Source organism: Balaenoptera musculus, chromosome 4 (assembly GCF_009873245.2).
Source record: "Balaenoptera musculus isolate JJ_BM4_2016_0621 chromosome 4, mBalMus1.pri.v3, whole genome shotgun sequence".
NCBI lineage: Eukaryota > Metazoa > Chordata > Mammalia > Artiodactyla > Balaenopteridae > Balaenoptera > Balaenoptera musculus.
This window is the reverse complement of record NC_045788.1, coordinates 61289031-61307845: the sequence shown is the minus strand read 5'-3', so window position 1 is coordinate 61307845 and position 18815 is coordinate 61289031. Positions and strand designations below refer to the sequence as shown.

Sequence of the window (18815 nt, the reverse complement as noted above, 5' to 3'; positions counted from 1 at the left end):
TTACTGGGTGAGTAGGTGTGCAAAATGCAAAAGTGGCAAAAAGCAGAAACTTTTCAGAGCTTCTGAGCATAAATAGAAATGCTATCATGATTCAAAAGCCTAAATCAGTAATACCATGTATTTCTAGGTGAAGCAAAATAGATTTTAAACAACATACAGGATGTGTCTGAGTACAAAGACCAGATGACAATAACCGATTCACGAAAGGACTTGAACAAAATGCTTAGCCCTGAAGCCAAAACAACAGAGGGAGCATCAGGAAGTAGTTGGGGGTTGCCTGTTTTAGTGATTCTGGCTATGGAAGCCCCAAAGTCAAATTTGATGCTGTAGTTCCATGGTTCCTAAATTTGCCTAATCATATGAGTCAGTAGGAGAGTTTGTTAAAAATCCAGATTCCTGGGGTCACCAAGAAGTTCTGAGATGGGGGCCTTAGTATCTATATATTTTTAATCATCAGTTGAGTCTTATGAGCAGATAAGTTTGGGAAAGTGGTTAATGAACTCTTACAGATTTTAGAACCACCTATAAGACTATGAATTTTTAACTCGATCTATATGCAGCCATCTAGACTAACCAAAATATCTAAAACCTATTTTAAAGTTGAAGAGCAAGCGCTTCACATAGTACTCTTAATAGCTTTAGGATATATCTTTCCTAAAAATAAGATAATTTAACTCTGGATGTTCTAAAAGCATGCTTAGGTTACAATGGCTCACAAATTTTAATAGTTCTGGAATGGGGAATTTTGGAGTCAACTAGACCTGGGTTCAAATTCTCTGTCATTTATTAGCTGTATGCTCTCAAGGATGTTGCTAAACCTCTCAGAGCCACAATTTCCTCATTTGTAAAATAGCAGTGAAAATATCCACCTTGCAAGGTTGTTTGAGGATTACAGATAATGTACAAATAAGAGCATGATATACTTTGGCACTCCTAAGTACAACGGATGCAGGGAAACATGTATCTCTGTTTTAGAGTTCTCTCAATATGTAAATTCCCCAAACCTCCAAATTATAAAGAAAATAAACTCTCTAAAGAGCCAAGAATCATTTAACAGATCACACAGTCAAGACATCAGAGGTGCAAACTATAGCAGTCTCCTATCAGAAATAAACAGGTAAAAACAGTGGACCTCGATCCTGTCAGTTAGACTTGAATCAAGTGTAAAGTTGTGTCCATGACGTCAATCATCTTCACTGCCAGAGAGATAACACGGCATCCCTTCACCTCTTGAACTGTCCCTGGGCCCTCTATAAACCATGTCCCTGCTCTTGTTAATGACTATGACAAGAACAGGTGCGTTAAACACCGACTTATCTGCTTTTCCTACAGGGCTTTCATCCACAGGTTTTCCCGGGACCATCAACACCGTCACCCTTTTCAGCACGTGTCCATTACTTAGGCAAACAACGTTCACTGACACGTTGACTTCCCCATCCTTACCCAACACAAACCTTAGAGGGCTGAATCTTTGGTGACTGGGCAGTCCCTTCTCCAGCAGTTAGGACTTGTTTTTGAGGGGACACAGCTATCATGTGACCCCCTTTCACAGTCACATACTGAGGGAGTGGTGACTGGCTGGCAGCTCCTGTTGTTGGTACATGAGAGGCTTCACCAGGTTCCTGTTTGATGATTACCTTGCAACAAACATGATAATGACAATGAATAAACAGCCCATGAAAAACGCTACTAATATTTGAATTTATTCTGTCTGCAGGAATTAATGAATGAATGAAGCCCTGTATGTAAACAATGACTCCACTAGAAGGGTAAAAATACTGCTTAAGTATAGCCCATAATAGCTATTAAAGGGACCAAAAGTAGGATGTGGACTTGATCCAGTGTATCTGCAAACCAACCTCGTCATTTGTTTTAGATATTGGTGGCAAAACGGCACCAGAAAGTTCCCATCTTGCTAGACTCCAAGGGCTGCCCTGTGAACACCACTAAATAAATGGAAGCATGTCTCAGAAGTAGGATCCAGTCTTAGAGATGAGACATACTAAAAAGTTCCATGTTGTGGGGTAGTAGCATCAATCAACCCCAACATGCCACAAAAAGATTCTGTAACAAGAGCTTATCCACTTGTGGGATAATCCTCTCATGAATACTTACTTTTGTGAAAGCTCCAAGTCCTCCAGTTATAGGTTTGGGGCTTTGAACTTTAGGGTGACTCCCAATTGGGCAAAGAGGTGGCATAGATGCGAACAAAGAATCCTCCTGCTGTGTTTGTAAAAATACATATTGTACAATTAGGATAAAGTGAGTGATTTCACTCTAGTCACATATTTAATATAAACCTGTGACATTCCCTAGTAACAAAAACAAACAAAAAGCCCAAAACTCTTTGGGGTCTTCCGAGTCCCTACACCTGCATTTTACTATTGCTTGAAAAGACAATTCAAAGTAAGGCTATAAACTGGCAAGAGCCTACTCATCTGTGCCCACTGGAAACCGGAAAGACTCCTATCATACTACCGCTAATATCTGGTTGACTCATTGGTTTCATGTCCAGTCCCCTGCCAGATGCTACTAAAGGATAGGTACTGTATTCTATTTCTTTTCTATCCCTAAAGTCTAGGCACTAAATAAACAAATGAATGTAACAGGCAGTGACAGTGTTTCAGTATACCACACCCTTCTAACAGTACTTGCAACTTGAACTGTTATCCTTACTCTGGAATAAATACCCAGGACGCAGGGGGAAATTTTTCACTAAAAATTTTAAAAACAATACAACGAAAAGAACTTGAACAATTAGCAAATACAAAGACAGCAAAGGTCAAAATTCAAAATTACTGTCATTTGTCTGTAATCCTCAAATACAAAAGGCAAGTCTCAGAGGCAATTTTCCATAAATAAATGTTGGGGGCAAGAAACAAAGTTAAGAACGCTGCTTAACTATGTAATGAAAATGTCATCAACAAACATGCAAAAATACACTGGTAGAGAATTAAGACCTTCGCAGAATTCTTACAATTGAGGCATTCATAGAACACAGCGCTCACAGATTACACTGCATTAGAGAGAAACCTTGCCCTGGATCAGGAAACTACTCAATATCATCACCATTAAGTGCCTAGATATAAGAAACGCTGTGTTAGCACCAGTCATGTAAGAGATGATCTTTGAATTCTCAGGAATTCTCAAACAGGAGTTTATACCTCAGAGGCTCTAGCCTTAAGGTAGCCAAGACAATAACAAATAAGCTGAATAACTAAGCCAACAGCAGTGACTGTCTCTGTGGAACAGTGAGCAGATATCTAGCACTATGATCTGAACAAGTCAGATCATATTTGAAATTGTAAATTTCAAAGGACTTCTTACCCTGAAGAAGGTGGGGAGGGGGAAAATACACTGTGGAAAGATACGAATTATTACTTTGTAAAGAAAAACGTATAACAAAGCTGTCAAAAAAAAATCATAGGTAAGGTAGGGGAGTCTGAAGTACTTACTTGATCTTTATGATACTTCTTAGCTTGAAGATTCTACTTTATGAAATCTGCATTATCACTTGCAAATTCTGGCTCAACTTGAATGTACCACATTTAGAAACTAGCAAAGTGCAATAAGAGCATTACCTTGACAGCAGATGTTACAAAACTACTTCCATGAATTTTAGGAATCGGGGAACCTGTTCCTTGGGAGGCCTGAGAGGCAGTAGAGAGCTTGCTGGTAGGACTTCCTGATAAGCAAGGTTGATTTAAAAATAAAGTATAAACAAAGTAAAATTTACAAAATGGAATTTTAAAGCCATTTTCCACCACCCTCCTCTTCTCCCCACTATTTATTGTTCATTTTGAAGGGCTGAAAACTCACAACCATGATATTATTATAGAAAAAAACACTTAAGGATTCATCCTGTGAAGCTGACCGCTTCACCAACCTACAAAGGGACAAGAAGCTAGTAAGCAAGTGTAGAAGAATAAGTAAAGTAAGTAGACATTATATATTCTGCACTTACATAGAAAGAGATACTGTAACATAATGGTGTTGGCTATTTCACAATGTGCCAAAATGTATGCATTCAACTGAATGCTACTTCCTTCAAAGTAGTTTCACTGGAAGGTTATACCTACTCCAAAATGCTGACAACATTAAACACTTTATACTCCATCAGTACAACTGCCTTTAGGGTCTGATCAAAATAAGTCACATTATCTACAGTCAACAGTAAGTCAAGACTAAAAATGGTACTTGGTCACCTCCTCCATTTACCAAACTTGCCTGCAGAGACTTTGGCTGATTCCTAAAACTAAACATCCTCAAAAGACACCTACTTGGCATCCTTAAGTGTACTCAAAAGGGAATCTCTGAAAGTAGCATTTTTAAAAGGAATCCCACAATTATAATCATTGTTAAAGAACATAACTTTCTAAAAAAATAGTTGGAAAGGCCCAACACACATTAATCTGTGTTAAAATCAAACATGTTAGAAAAAAATCAGTCTCATTACTTAATAGTCATTTCTCTTATTTCTTTTTTCGATATTTCTATTAGAAGTGAAAGCTACAGGAAAGTTTACACAGAGGCGCATGTGTTTAAACAGTTTAATTGAAGGGAATAAATAAAATGTTAGTGAAAGTACCTCAAAGAAACCTGAAAAGCTCTCTGTATTTATATGAGGTTATGATGATAAACACGGGGAATCCAAAGACTTCTTATTCTTCCTATTAGAGTCTTTTTTTGTTTTTAGTTTTTTGTTTTAAATAACCACAGGGTTCAGTTTCCCTCCCACATGCAAGTTTTATCTTATTCACTGAAAAGTAAAGATCACTTTTTTATTTCACTGGGGAAAAAAATATATGGCTCACAAAGCTATTCTTGCTCTAAAGCTTAATTTGGAAAAGTTAATCACATTGCCTAAAAAGAATGTCTTCTAAATGAGAAAAAAATCCACTCTTTTTTTTTCTTTTTTAGAAAATTAATTATGGTTCACTATGAATCTTAAGAAATTAAAAAAAAAAAAACTTAAGTATATTCCTAAAAATATAACTTTTACAAGAAGTAAATCTTCCCTCAGAGAAACAGCACTGGAAAAAAAAAAATATATATATATATATATGTATGTATACACATTCTTATGTATTCCCTCCTCTTGTTATGGTTGAAGATTTCATTCTCCCATTATATGGCTACTAAGTCACATTAGGATTTCACCTTTAAAAAAGATCAAATCTTGGGGATTGCACGAATATTGTTCCGTTCAAACACACACCTGCAGTAGGAGTGGTGGCTCCAATAACCTGCCCTGGCTTGTCCACGATAACATAAGGATTATTAATAACAGAACTGGCAGTGCCTTGCTTCACATGGACTGGAGTGGAAGTTGGGGTTCGAGGCAATGGCGATGGACTTGGGGTTGATATAGGGGAACCTTTATTAATAAAAAAGAGAAACAAAATAAACTAAACAAAATAGATATATTCAGCCCATCTAAGAGGATGCTAAAGAAAATGGAGGAGGGGCAGGGCCACCAGTACAAAGGTGACAAGCTGGGAGAAGAGGATGGGCCTGTAAGTTTCAGGTGCTGAGAGCAGCAGCAGCTGAGGCCAGGGGTTAGTGCGTTTTACTCTCTACATCCTTATCCATGGACCAGCAGCAGCAGGCAGCCTGTTAGAAACAGATACGGAGGTCCTACCCCAGATCTACCGAATATATCAACAAAGCAGTATTTTAACAAGATACCCCAGCAGGCACATTAAAGTTCAAAACACAGTGCTTTACATAAGTGTGGAACTGCTGCATCCCCAGGTAACAACAACTTGGGCAGGTTGTTATAATACTGGTTACACTTGAAGAAACTGAAGCTAGGGAGGCAAGTGAACAGCTAGACTTAGGAACCAAGTCTTGATTTGCAAAGAATTTCCAATAGGAAAGTATGAAATTCATCCACTGAAACAAAAGTCTCTCTCCATACCATGTCACAGCCATAATCCAGAGATTCGTGTTCCCATAGCTCTCAGAAGTTACCGACAGATACATCATTAAACATCCTCAACCGTTATTGATCAAATCTGTTATCCATGAATTTCTCTAACCTTCAAAACAATTTATATGTTCAGCCTATTCCACCTCTGAAGCAGCAAGTTCCAAAATGCTTCTAACTGGTAGGTAAAATTATACATTCTTTACCTTTCATCAATTTCAAGGACTTGGATCATATTTCTGCTTAGCTATTTTTAGCACTGAAGACTCCCCCCACCCCCTTCATTTAAGAATTATACAGAAGTCTCCCCCTGCCTAGTTATTCTATTGACTCACTTTCATGTCTTTTCTAAGGTGGCACAGCCAAAACTATAAAGCATATTTCTACTAGAAGTTTACCTAACATAAACTGTCACGAGGCAATGGACAATTCAACCTCAGTGAAAATGAAACCTCAGAACGACCTACTGATCATAGGAATGAGTAAATTTCTAGTGTGGTTATAGAGTATAAAAGATATCTCAATCCCAAACCAATCCTTGAAGCTTAACTACAAACCAAAAGGCATCTAAATTTTTTCTATTACTAGTCACTCTGGTTTCCATATATAATTCCCAAACTTAATTCCTACCTTAGTTTCCACCATGCATCCTAGCAAACAATTTACCTGTGCTGATTCTAGATGAAAATTTGACTGCTTTGAATTTTATTTCTTTCCTCATTCAAAAATTGTTTCCATATGAATGACTTTTGTTTTTGTTTTGTGACACTTTTGCTTTGCTAATCAACAGTGATTAGCTTGCTTGTTAACGAAACAAAAACCCTGCTTAGAAAAACTAAAAAAAAAAAAAGCCATAGTACTTTGTTTCGTCATTCCAACAATTTTTACACACACCAAATTCATATATACCATGTATACCTGAGACAATCTTGCAGCTCATGGTGATAGGCTGGAAGGATTTTCCAGGTGACTCCGGATTAGGAACCTGACTTTGTGGCACAATTTTGCAACTTGATGCTATTGGCTGAAAAGCTGAATTGCCATGAGAACAAAAGGTAACTTTCTGGGATGTTGTCATTTTGGTGGGTGTTCGTTCCAATGAAGATGGCAAAGAATAAAATGTAGTGTGTCTCTCAGCTTCAGTGTTGGCTGGGAATCCTTCTTGAAATGAAACAGGCAAATAAGTCATCAACCACTTTGAAATCCCTCACCATTTCAAGAACCATTTAAGCCATCTACCAGTAGTAAAATAAATACAGTTGACTGGTATTTAACACTGCTTTATGTATTTTCTGGTGAAATGTAAATATCATGCCTAGAATCATGTTTCATTAAAATGCTTCTTTTAAAAAATTAGAAAACATATTAGCTAACACTACATAATAAAATTTACAAGTTCATTATGTTCTCCCATTCTTTATATATGAATTGACAAACTGTTTAGAGAAGAAGAAAAACTCAAAAGAAAGCATTAGCTTAATCTAATGATGTCTTGTTTTATTAAATGCCCATAAAAAAGATGCAACTGAAACTTAAGAGAAATAAAGTTGAGATTTTTATAAAAGAACTAAAATATTAACATCACATTAAACGTAGGCTTGCAGATCAAACTAACACCATTTAGAATCGATTTGTATATCGTATTTGTATATGTATTTGTATATGTTATATAAGTAAACACTTAAATACTTAATTATATACTTATATATTTACTAAATTTAAAAATGCCATAGTCAAAATACATTTGTTGATGATAAGTCTTATACTGTATTTTAAATAAGATTAGATACTAATATTTGAACTTCTTGTTCACACAATTAGGGACCAAACAAGAAAGTCTTCCTGTAACATATTAGAGGAAACCATTATATTCATCAAAGAATAAAAATGTAATGCTTTTCAGTGAGTTTTGTGTTCTATAAAATGTCGATAAAACTGCATAAAAAATTTTTTCTGAGAAGAGTAAGGGCTTGGCTATTTTCATAATAGGTCTGTGTAGAAGAGCAGCATGCCTACTTATGCAAAATTTATTTTCCATACACTCATAAGGCGCTGAAGACAGCAGTTCAACATCAAGTGATGGAAAGGAACACGCCAATAATGACTGCTCTATACAAGGTAAAAATGCATTTCCATACAAGGAAAAATATATACTACCTTTCTCCACAGAGGTATCAGGTACTGGCTCATGTGACTGCTTTACTGGTGAGGATGCTTTCACAGGGGCTGGAATGGTCAAAGGCAAGGATGGTGGGGCATCTGAGATGTCTGACTCAGAGGACTGAGGATAAACGGAGTCTTCTCCAAGAGAATGCCGATGGAGCTCAACATCCACTACCTACATGATTGGGCAACAACTGGGCTCATGAATCCATCATCAATGTCACAGAAAGCCCCAAACCTGTCTCAAAACATGGTGCTCTAACAGACGTTGCAAATGATTTCTATTCATACTTCAAAGGCAATTTCAATATCAATAACTAAAGGATTTATCCCAGAATGTAATCTAATCTGGCTTAATAGATAACTCAATGAAACCAATCATAAAATTGGGGACCTTCCATTTAGTGTTTCTGCACCTTAGAACACTCTTTCCCCTAATCTCAGCATGACTGCCTCTTTCTCACCATTAGGTCTCAATCAAATGTCACCTTCTCAGAGAGGCCTTCCCTAACCAACCTAGCTAAAGCACCCAACTTGTCCTCCGGCTACTCTCTTCTTTATAGCACTTATTTGTAAGTGAAATTATCTTATTTGCTTTTATGTTTACTATATACCTTCTCCCCACTCTCAATACAACCAAGAATAAAACTCCTTGAGAGTAGTAGCTACTCTCATTTGTTCATTTTTGTATCCTCAGTACCTGAACCAGTGCTTAGCATATAGTATGTGCTCAATAAATATCTTCTGGCATAAGACAGCACATTTCCCTAAAGAGAGTAAGGTTTAACTTAGCTAATTCTAATCATAATGGCTACTGCTGATATATCATGAATACCAAAAAAGGAGGGGGAGGATGGGGTGGGAAAACAAAGTTGAAGGTCTCATACTTCCTGATTTCAAAGTTTATTATTACAAAACTATAGTAATCAAAACAGTGTGGTACTGGCATAAAGACAGACAAAGATACCATTAGAATAGAATATACTCTTACATACATGGTCAAATTATTTTTGACAAGGGTGCCAAGACCACTGATTGGGAAAAGGACAGTTTTTCAACAAATAGTGCTGGGAAAACTGGAGATGCACATGCATTAGAATGAAGGTGGAAGTTTACTTTACACCATATACAAAAATTAACTCAAAATGGATCAAAGACCTAAACATAACACCTAAAACAATAAAACTCTCAGAAGAAAATATAGGGGCAAAGTGTCATAACACTGAATTTGGCAATGATTTCTTGGATACGATACAAAACGTACAGATAGAAGAAAAAACAGATACATTAGACTACATCAACATTTACAACTTCTGTGCATCAAAGGACATGATAACAGAGTGAAAAGGCAACCCACAGAATGGGAGAAAATATCTGTAAATCATATATCTGATAAGAGATTAATCTCAAGAATATAGAGACACCTCCTAAAACTCAGCTACAAAAAACCAAACAACCCAATTCAAAAATGGACAAACGATTTGAATTCACATTTCTCCAAAAAAGATACATAAATGGCTGATAAACACATGAAAAAATGCTCAACATCAATAATTATTACAGAAATGCATACCAAAACCACAAAGAAATACCACCTCACACTCCCTGGATAGTATCAAAAAAACAGAAAACAACAAGCACTGGCAAAGATGTGGAGAAATCGAAACCCTTACACACTGTTGGTGGGAATGTAAAATGATGCAGCTGCTATGGTAAACAGTGTGGCAGTTTCTCAAAAAATTAAAAATAGAATTACTGTATGATCCAGTAATTCCACTTCTGGGTATACACCCCAAAGTACTGAACACAGGGACTCGAACAGAGAGACCCACATTCTTAGCAGCATTATTCACAATAGCCAAAAGATGGAAGCAACTCAAGTGCTCACTGACAGATAAGTGGTTGAACAAAATGTGATGTATACATACAACGGAATGTTACTCAGCCTTTAAAAAGGAAGGAAATTTTGATTCATGCTACAACGTGGATGAATCTTGAGAACATTATGCTAAGTGAAATACGGCAGTCACACAAAAAAAAGAACACTGTATGATTCCACTTATGTGGTACCTAGAGTAGTCAAATTCATAGAGACAGAAAATAGAAGAGTGGTTTAGGGGTTGCGGGAAGAGGGTGAGTTATTATAAATGGGTAGTTTCAGTTTTCCAAGATGAAGAGTTCTCTGGAGATGAATGGTAGTGACAGCTGCATGAAAATGTGAATATATTCAATACCACCTCACACTTTAAAATGATTAAAATGGTAAATTTTATGTATATTTTATCACAATTTAAAAATAAATAAGTAAATAAGGGGGGAGAGAAACTTTTTTTAAAATTAAGCACTTTTTTTTTTCCTAATTAAAAACGAAGATCAATTTTCATTCTACTTGTTCCCAAATAATACTGTAGGAAAATAACCTACCGTCTCTGCTCCAAGAGTCTGCAAGCCAGTATAAGTTCTGTCCAGCTATTGAAAGACAGAAGAGTATTAAGTTTCACTATGCTTACTTAAAAAGCTTAGGATACAGTCTTATCTAAAACCCCTTTCACTGCAAGTCTTCATATCATAGGATCTACTTTTTCATAACGTATAAATTCATCATGTCAATAAAAACCCTCAATTTTCTGAGAGAAGAACTGAGTAAAATAAATGAAAACAACCTCAGACATATAGGTAGTTATAAAAACAGACTATAAAAATATACATGCAGTGTGATGACACAATTATATACTTAGGGTATATTTACTAAGCACTTGTGCAAAAAATGAATGAAAACTTAGGCAATATAGGCAATACTAATAACTACCAGTACATTAGCTTCATGGATGATTTACTTTAGAGGAGAGAAAGGAGTATAAATTGAGGGAATGTTAATAATATAAACAAAAAAGTTTACAATTACATACAAAGAGGTTAGGTTCTTATTCTTATACTTTAATTTATATTTAAAATTAAAATTTAAAAAAAGGATTTGTGGCAGCTTACCATATAAATCTTATACAGTAAGATCAATAGGTAAAAATGGTTAAGTTGGGTAGAAAGGAAAGAAAAGGAAAGGAAAGATGGGGGAAAAAATGAAGCCAGGGATAAGTTAGTAAATAGAAAATTCTAAAGGCTTGCAAGAAGTAGATTTCAGTCTGGCTGAGTTCCTTTGCAGCCAACACAGAGAAGACAACTCAGTCATGAGACCTAGTGTTCATAATAGAAAAGGCAATAGAGGGTAGATTTATAGTAGCCCCATGGAAGAGATCTGGAGTTTTAACATTTAAACCTTCGCCAACAGTATGACTGTTAAAAAGATATGGGCAATTTTAAGGCTACATCCATTTTGCATATCCTTCAGAGCATAGATCCAGAGCATAGATTAAGCCTCTGTAATCTGCACTGGCCTATGTTTTATTCTTGGGACCACATTTTGAGAGAGACACTGATAGAACTATTATCAAAATGACAAGAGAAACTGGAAAGAAAGCACAGCATACAAGAAATGTTACAAGAACAGGTTTTGGCTGAGGAAGAAATGATTTAAGGAGAGACACAAACGCTATCATTAAACATTTTTAGAGTTCTTACAAAACAAAACAAAGTCCTGTTCTGTACTATTCCAGAAATCAAACTAGGATAAATGAGATCAAGCTTAGAAGGGGTGGTGGGGGAGGAACGGGCGGCAGTTTTAGGTAAATTTATGAAAGAAGCTTCTAAAAGTTTATTTACTAAATGGATAAACGGATTGTTTTGGTAATTACTGTGCTCCAGTGATGGTTGAGGAGAGGTTAGATGACTACCTGTCAGGGATGCAGATATGTGAATTTCATCCCAGAAACTTTAAATTTTATTGAACTCTTAACACTGAGTATTTAGTATATAATGTAATTATTACAGTATCAAATATAGATTGTTATGTACTACAGAATTTCAGAATACAGAGAGATCGCTATGGACTTTAATAGCCAGGAAAAGCTACACAGGAACATGAAGAATGGAAAGAATACACACAGGCATTCGAGGAGGCGAGAGCATAAAAGAAGACTTAAGAGACGGCCTAAGGCATTTCTGGGACATGAACAGACTGACCTGGCTGGAGTAGGATGTTCAGGCAGGGGATTAGTGTGAGATAATTTAGGGTAAGTACGTCAAGTCAAAATGTGAAGAGCCTGGAATAGTAGGCAGGGGAGTCTGAACCTGAATAACAGGAATTCAATCAAAGCTTCTCAGAGAGGAACAACATAATGGTTCTCCTGTTTCAGGAAGACTAATCTGATGGCGGTGTACAGAATGGACTGAGGGGAAAGAAGACAGATTAGCATTAAAGAAGCTAATCAGGAGACAGAGTATAATAATAGCCTACTAAGAGTGGAAAGGGCGAAGGGTAGTCTATAAGAAAAATTATGAAGAAAGAGTAATGGTTTGCAAGTGAACAAATATTTAGAACTCAGAGGGAAGAATCAAAGGTGGTTCTGAGAGTTAACAAAGAAATTGCAGGAAAAATGATACTCCATAATAAATAAAGATCAGTGGTCACAACAGAGGTGCTTAAGTTCTCAAGGCCAATCAACACGTAATAAATAGTAAAATTAAGGAAAATCTGGTAAGAAATACTTTTAAAACTGTCTCAATCATTCACCAGGAACTCTAAGTGATAAGGACAATAAAATATGTATAAAAACTATGTAAACAATTCCCTTTATTTTAGGGATTAGGGTTGGGCCCAGTGCAATATAAGATGGTATGTACAGTGCTTAAAATAAGTTAAGAGGAAAGCAAAACTATTTCACACCTTCCTCTAAGTAAGTGGGAACATATCCTGCCCCTCCGAACAAAGTGGCTATATGTTCTTTATTTGGTTTCAGTTCTTCTCTGAGGTTATAAGGCAATCTTGTTTTACAGTAATCTCTAGAAAATAACTTAAACATGAAGTTAAGTAGTGCTGTTTACCAACAATGGAGGACGAATCTCAGGCGGCCTTAAGGTTGAAAAAGGTATGTTTGTGGAACAAAGGGAACAAAAGAGGAATTCTGAAAATGTACTCAGATTCACCTGGGGACAATTAATGGGAATAATGTGGTAAATCACAAAGTAAGGGCGCTTTGGGAGAAGTTCAATATTAGGATTATATTTTACGGGAGAAAATGTACACGAGGTTACTACAGAGAGGGATGTGGGGCACTTTAAAAAAATGGTCTGTGTTCCAACTATGAAAGTTAAATGTTTATTATATAAAACTGGAAAAGAAAAACACACACATGCACACACAGAAAAAAGGGGCAGGAGAAACTGCCCACAATGTCGTTACTTCAATTACTCCAACTTTTTAGGGTATTTCTTTTGTGTTTTTTCTACCTATTTAAAATCTCGGTTGACCTCATACTATATACATAGTTTTATACTCTATGCTTTTCATTTACTATAATGGTAGTTTTTCCCATGTATAAAAAACACTTTTTAAAATAAAATTTGTAATGGTTACATAATAAACCATCTGGATATATCAGTTAAGGATTTCAAAAGTATTACAACCTTCCACAGTACTTAGTATTTCCTAAAATATGTTCACTTCTATCTTTATCCTTAAGAGATAAATAGACAAGGCTTATTATTTGTGCCTCTTTTTACAGAAAATTAAAATGTAAAAAGTAAAATACAGATTAAAAAGAAAAAGATTTCATTTACTTGTTAGCCCCAGGTAACACAGTACCAGTGATCTCTGATCAGAGATTCTTCTGATTATCTGACCAGTTCATCTTTTTAAAGAATATACATTCTGCTGTAAAGTGAGCCCTTCCCCAGCTTTCAGAAGGCAAGTGTTGTAGCAGTAAGCAAAACACACTCAAAAAGATTTATCCTGCTCCCACTATCCATGGCCACTTCTCTCAGAGGCCTAACCCACCACTTCAAGTGGAGGTGAAAAAAGATACTTCATTTCTGGGGAGCAATGTTTTGTTACAATACCTTCAGATTATGTATGATATCTATCCGCTTGTTCTGGCTGTCCTTAAAGTGAACTTGAACTCTGACAGGAAACTCACCCCAGCCTCTTCTGGTCAAGTGAAAAGGAGGCTCTCTAGGGAAAAGCAGATATTAATATATTAGTCCATGTTCACTCTCTCATTCTAGAAAGAATAGTTTTCCCATAATGGCTAAGTTAGAACTTCACATGTTTCTAATAATTATTTAGATTTCCTCACTTGATGCTAAATCAATATGCTGAATTTTGCTAAAATGCTAAATCATAAAAAATTCAACTCAAACCTACATTAAACTTTCAACTACTGAATACTTAGAGCTAAGACACTTATACCATACAATCCAGTGTCATTATTTTCACAGACAGGGAACTAAGGTGATTTGATGGATGTTGCAGTATTAAAGCTTGATTGCTACTTGATAGACATAGGCTGTGAGGTACGTTCCCTACCCCAACACAATCATTTATTCCTCCACTCTGGCAAAAACAAAATAAATCATGAATGCTCAATCTGAAAGTGACAATTTATTTGAAACTATCTACTAAGAAGACTTAACAAATTATATAGGACTTTATATAATTTTAGTGAATAGAGAGGAATGTGTGTGAATGCTAATTGGACTAGAGAATTTTCAGCAGTCAAAATGTAATTTGTGAAGGGAATAAAAAGGAAGATTGATGAGAAAAAGACTGGCATGCTGTTGATAATTGGTGTTGGGTACGTGAGGATTCAATATACTCTACTTTGTACTGGGTGGGCCAAAAGGTACGTTCATTTTTTTCAGTAAGTTCGCTCTAGTAGCGCTTAGTTGTCTTTAACTTCATTTGAAACAATTTTGTTAGACTGTATTGTGACAGCTGTCATATCAGCGTGCATTTAAAAAAGAACTTATCAAAATTGGTGAATTTTTGTGTAGCCATTTTAATATTGAAGATGGAAGAAAAAAGGAACATTTTTGGCATATTATGCTTTATTATTTCAAGAAAGATAAAAACGCAACTGAAATGCAAAAAAAGATTTGTGCAGTGTATGGAGAAGGTGCTGTAACTGATCAAAATGTGTCAAAAGTGGTTTACAAAAGTTTTATGCTGGAGATTTCTTGCTGGACGATGCTCCACGGTTGCGTAGACCAGTTGAAGTTGACAGCAATCAAATCGAGACATTAATTGAGAACAACCAATGTTATACCACGTGGGAGATAGCCGGCATACTCAAAATATCCAAATCAAGCACTGAAAATCATTTGCACCAGCTAGGTTATGTTAATCACTTTGATATTTGGGTTCTACATAAGCAAAAAAACCTTCTTGACCATATATTTCCGCATGCGATTCTCTACTGAAACATAATGAAAACAGTCTGTTTTTAAAACAAATTGTGACGGGCGATGAAAAGTGGATACTGTACAATAATGTGGAATGGAAGCTTTGCCTGTGGGGCAAGCGAAATGAACCACCACCGACCACATCAAAGGCCGGTCTTCATCCAAAGAAGGTGATGTTGTGTACATGGTTAGACTAGAAGGGAGTCCTCTATTATGAGCGCCTTCTGGAAAACAAAACGATTATTTCCAACAAGTACTGCTCACAATTAGACCAACTGAAAGCAGCACTCGACCAAAAGTGTCCGGAATTAGTCAACAGAAAACACATAACCTTCTTCCATCAGGATACCACAGGACCGCATGTTTCTTTGATGACCAGGCGAAAACTGTTACAGCTTGGCTGGGAAGTTCTGATTCATCCGCCGTATTCACGAGACATTGCACCTTTGGATTTCCATTTATTTCAGTCTTTACAGAATTCGCTTAATGGAAAAAATTTCAATTCCCTGTAAGACTGTAAAAGGTACCTAGAACAGTTCTTTGCTCAAAAAGATAAAAAGTTTTGGAAAGATGGAATTATGAAGTTGCCTGAAAAATGGCAGAAGGCAGTGGAACAAAACGGTGAATCCACTGTTCAATAAAGTTCTTGGTGAAAATGAAAAATGTGTCTTATTTTTACTTAAAAACCAAAGGACCTTTTTAGCCAACCCAATATAGGTATGGAATTTTCCAGAATAAAAAGTTTAAAAATTTAATTGAGACCTTCATGTACTCAAGAATAATATGGTTTAAGTTAATGCGGGAAAGAGAGAATGCTTTAAAATGAAAATGTTCATTATGAATCAATGGCTTGGAATTCCTGTAATGAGAGAGAATGCCAAGATTGCAGGGAGAAAGGACTGTCAGTGGGATGTGCTTTTGGAAAACTAAGGAGGGACATGAATTCAGTAAGGGCAGAGTCCAAGAACACAACCTGAGAGGAGTCTAGGAACTAATATGAATCATCAGGCACAAAACCAGAGGCTACCAGGAGAGCCCAAAGCAGGAAAAATCCCTGAGTATGAGAGCAGCCTGGAAAGTAGAGGAAGCAACAGCTGTATTATAAACTAGAGAAAAGAAAGCAAAGAAACACAGTGCCCTGGATGGAAGAAACCAGCTGAGTTAGTAAGAGAAGTAGCCATGATGTCAGCATAGGTTCAGACAGCAATAAAGACAGGCTTGGGGTCAAATGAGAAGGCTGACTTGAGACAGCAGCTTGAAAAGGAATCCAAAGCCAGAGATACAGTGGGGCCTACAGACATGGTGGACTTAAGAAGAATAATTAAGGGAAATTCTATTGATGACAAGTTTAGTCACTTAAATTCCGGTAAAGCTAAGTGGATGGCCCAAATTCATTTTGCAATATTCGTCAATCTCATGGTTTGTATGCTGAATTTCTCTTACAAAGGATATAGTAAATCAGCTGTGCTCCTCAATTTGTGTACGTAGGCTAAACTCTAGTGAATGGACAGGAAGGACTGCTGCCAGGGAAGACAGAAGACAGACAAATCAGGAAAAAGGAACAATGCTTTTTCACAGGAAATTCCTCCCTAACCATATTTTTGGAAACAAAAAAGGAATCCAAGACCTACCAACAGATAAGACAGCTACAGAAATGTTATACTTCAAAAGACATATGTATTTCACACAAAAAGGGACTGCTTCCCCTAAATAGACTTCTATATTTCTAGATTCCTCATAGAGGGTGAAATGTATCAATAACCAAGAAGACAACCCACAGAATACTAGGCTTTAAAAATGGCTTTCCTAAAAATACAGAATGAAGCACAATTCCTTGCCCAAATAATTCAAATGGGCAACCAGTCTTTTAGGATCACTTCTAGTGACCCAGAATTCATTACCTTAATAACACTCTCTATCACATTTCTAAAGAGCTCTGTTATAAAAATATTTCATCTTCCTCCTGCATGTTACTTCTAGTATGCCTTCTGCAATCACAAATTCCTCCTCCACATGACCTTCAAAAAAACTCAAACATTCCACTAAGTTCTCTTCTTTTCAGGGTAAACACATTCTGTTCCTTATAACAGCAGCAGAAGCAAACACTTATATTGTTTACTATGATCCTACCACTGTTCTAAGCCCTTTATATCTATTAACTTATCTAATTTTTGAATCACAATATGAAATATCCCCTCTGAGACACAGTGAGGCTAAATAACTAGCCCAAGGTCATGCAGCAAATAAGTAGTGGATCTGAGATTTAAACTCCAGGGCCCATGCTTATTTTTTTTAATGATACAAACGTTTTGAAGAGGCTCACTAGGACATTCCCTTGTGGGCCGAGCACACTCTAGTCTCTCACGCACCAAGGGCAGGAATATTCTACTGACACAGTAACCATGTGTTCTTCATCTCTGCAATCCCTGTATCAAGTCCTGAGCCTAGCATACATTTAGTGACTATCTTGTGCCTAAAAGCAAAGTTTACAGTCACAGCTTTTAAGAAGCTGGCTAAGGAATAACTGAACCAAATGGAAAACAGATGGTCTATAGGAACAGAATCTACTTATGCTCTTCATCAGGTAATGTGCTCTGACGAGGAGACTCAGAGTGCACGATGAACACACATGTGCTTTGGTCCAGAGATAAAGATTATCCCCAAGTTTCAAGGCAGCTGAAAAGATCTCGCCTACTCATCACGTTACTTTAGATACTTGACACAAGAAACATCTTAAAAGCCTTGTAAAGAACACAGTTATAATTAAATCTAGGACACATGTTAATGTTCTGTCCTACCTGAAATTTAAAGTTTAGCTCTAAGAAGAATATTTTAAGAATACAGACAAACCAGAGTGTGTCAGAGAATATAACCTGGATGGCAGAGGAACATAAAACAAAGTCACACGAAAGACAACTGAAACAAATGTGGATATTTGGCTTGGAGGAGAATAGAAGAGACCTAACAGTTGCTTTCAAAATATTTGAACAACAGCTACATGGAAAAGGGACTACACTGATTCTGTGGGGTGTTACAAAACAAACGGGACGTGTACTGTTTAGAAGTTAAAGAAGTTAGGTCTCTGCTCAATATAATTAAAAACTTCCAAACAAACACAGCCACCTACAAATGGAATGGCTCATATCATGAATTCAATAATTCACTCAACAAGAAATGACATTTACTACATGCTGGACACTGTGCTAGATCACAGGGAGAGAAAGAACTAAGAAAAGGCCCCAAACATCGAGAAGTTCTAAATCTAGTAAGGGAGACATACATGTAAATTAATAAGTGTAATAATAAACTTATATACATTACTTGCTATAAAAACACAGAGATGTGGTTAATCATTAACAAATTATTTCTCAGGAGTTTTAAACACCAGAAGCACACAAGCAAGGATCTCTTTTAAAATACTATTTAAAAA

At 36.4% G+C, this 18815-nt stretch overlaps 1 protein-coding gene across 10 annotated transcripts in view; it reads right to left on the bottom strand.

Moving 5' to 3' along the window:
- The window catches only part of YEATS2 (YEATS domain containing 2), a 110707-nt gene that overhangs the window by 36128 nt on the left and 55764 nt on the right, over positions 1 to 18815 (bottom strand). For 7 of the 10 annotated variants that reach the window (XR_005019780.1, XM_036851613.1, XM_036851618.1 and 4 more), the window contains 8 exons: positions 14045 to 14156; positions 10517 to 10561; positions 8087 to 8267; positions 6848 to 7090; positions 5219 to 5377; positions 3582 to 3685; positions 2116 to 2223; positions 1455 to 1637 (listed from right to left, as the gene is read on the bottom strand). Coding sequence is in view for 9 of the 10 variants with exons in the window: in XM_036851613.1 (XP_036707508.1) it covers positions 1455 to 1637; positions 2116 to 2223; positions 3582 to 3685; positions 5219 to 5377; positions 6848 to 7090; positions 8087 to 8267; positions 10517 to 10561; positions 14045 to 14156 (1135 nt within the window). In the remaining variant the exon portion in view is untranslated. The remainder of the gene's footprint in view (positions 1 to 1454; positions 1638 to 2115; positions 2224 to 3581; positions 3686 to 5218; positions 5378 to 6847; positions 7091 to 8086; positions 8268 to 10516; positions 10562 to 14044; positions 14157 to 18815) is intronic. The other 3 variants (XM_036851614.1, XM_036851617.1, XM_036851619.1) reach the window with 2 other exon arrangements.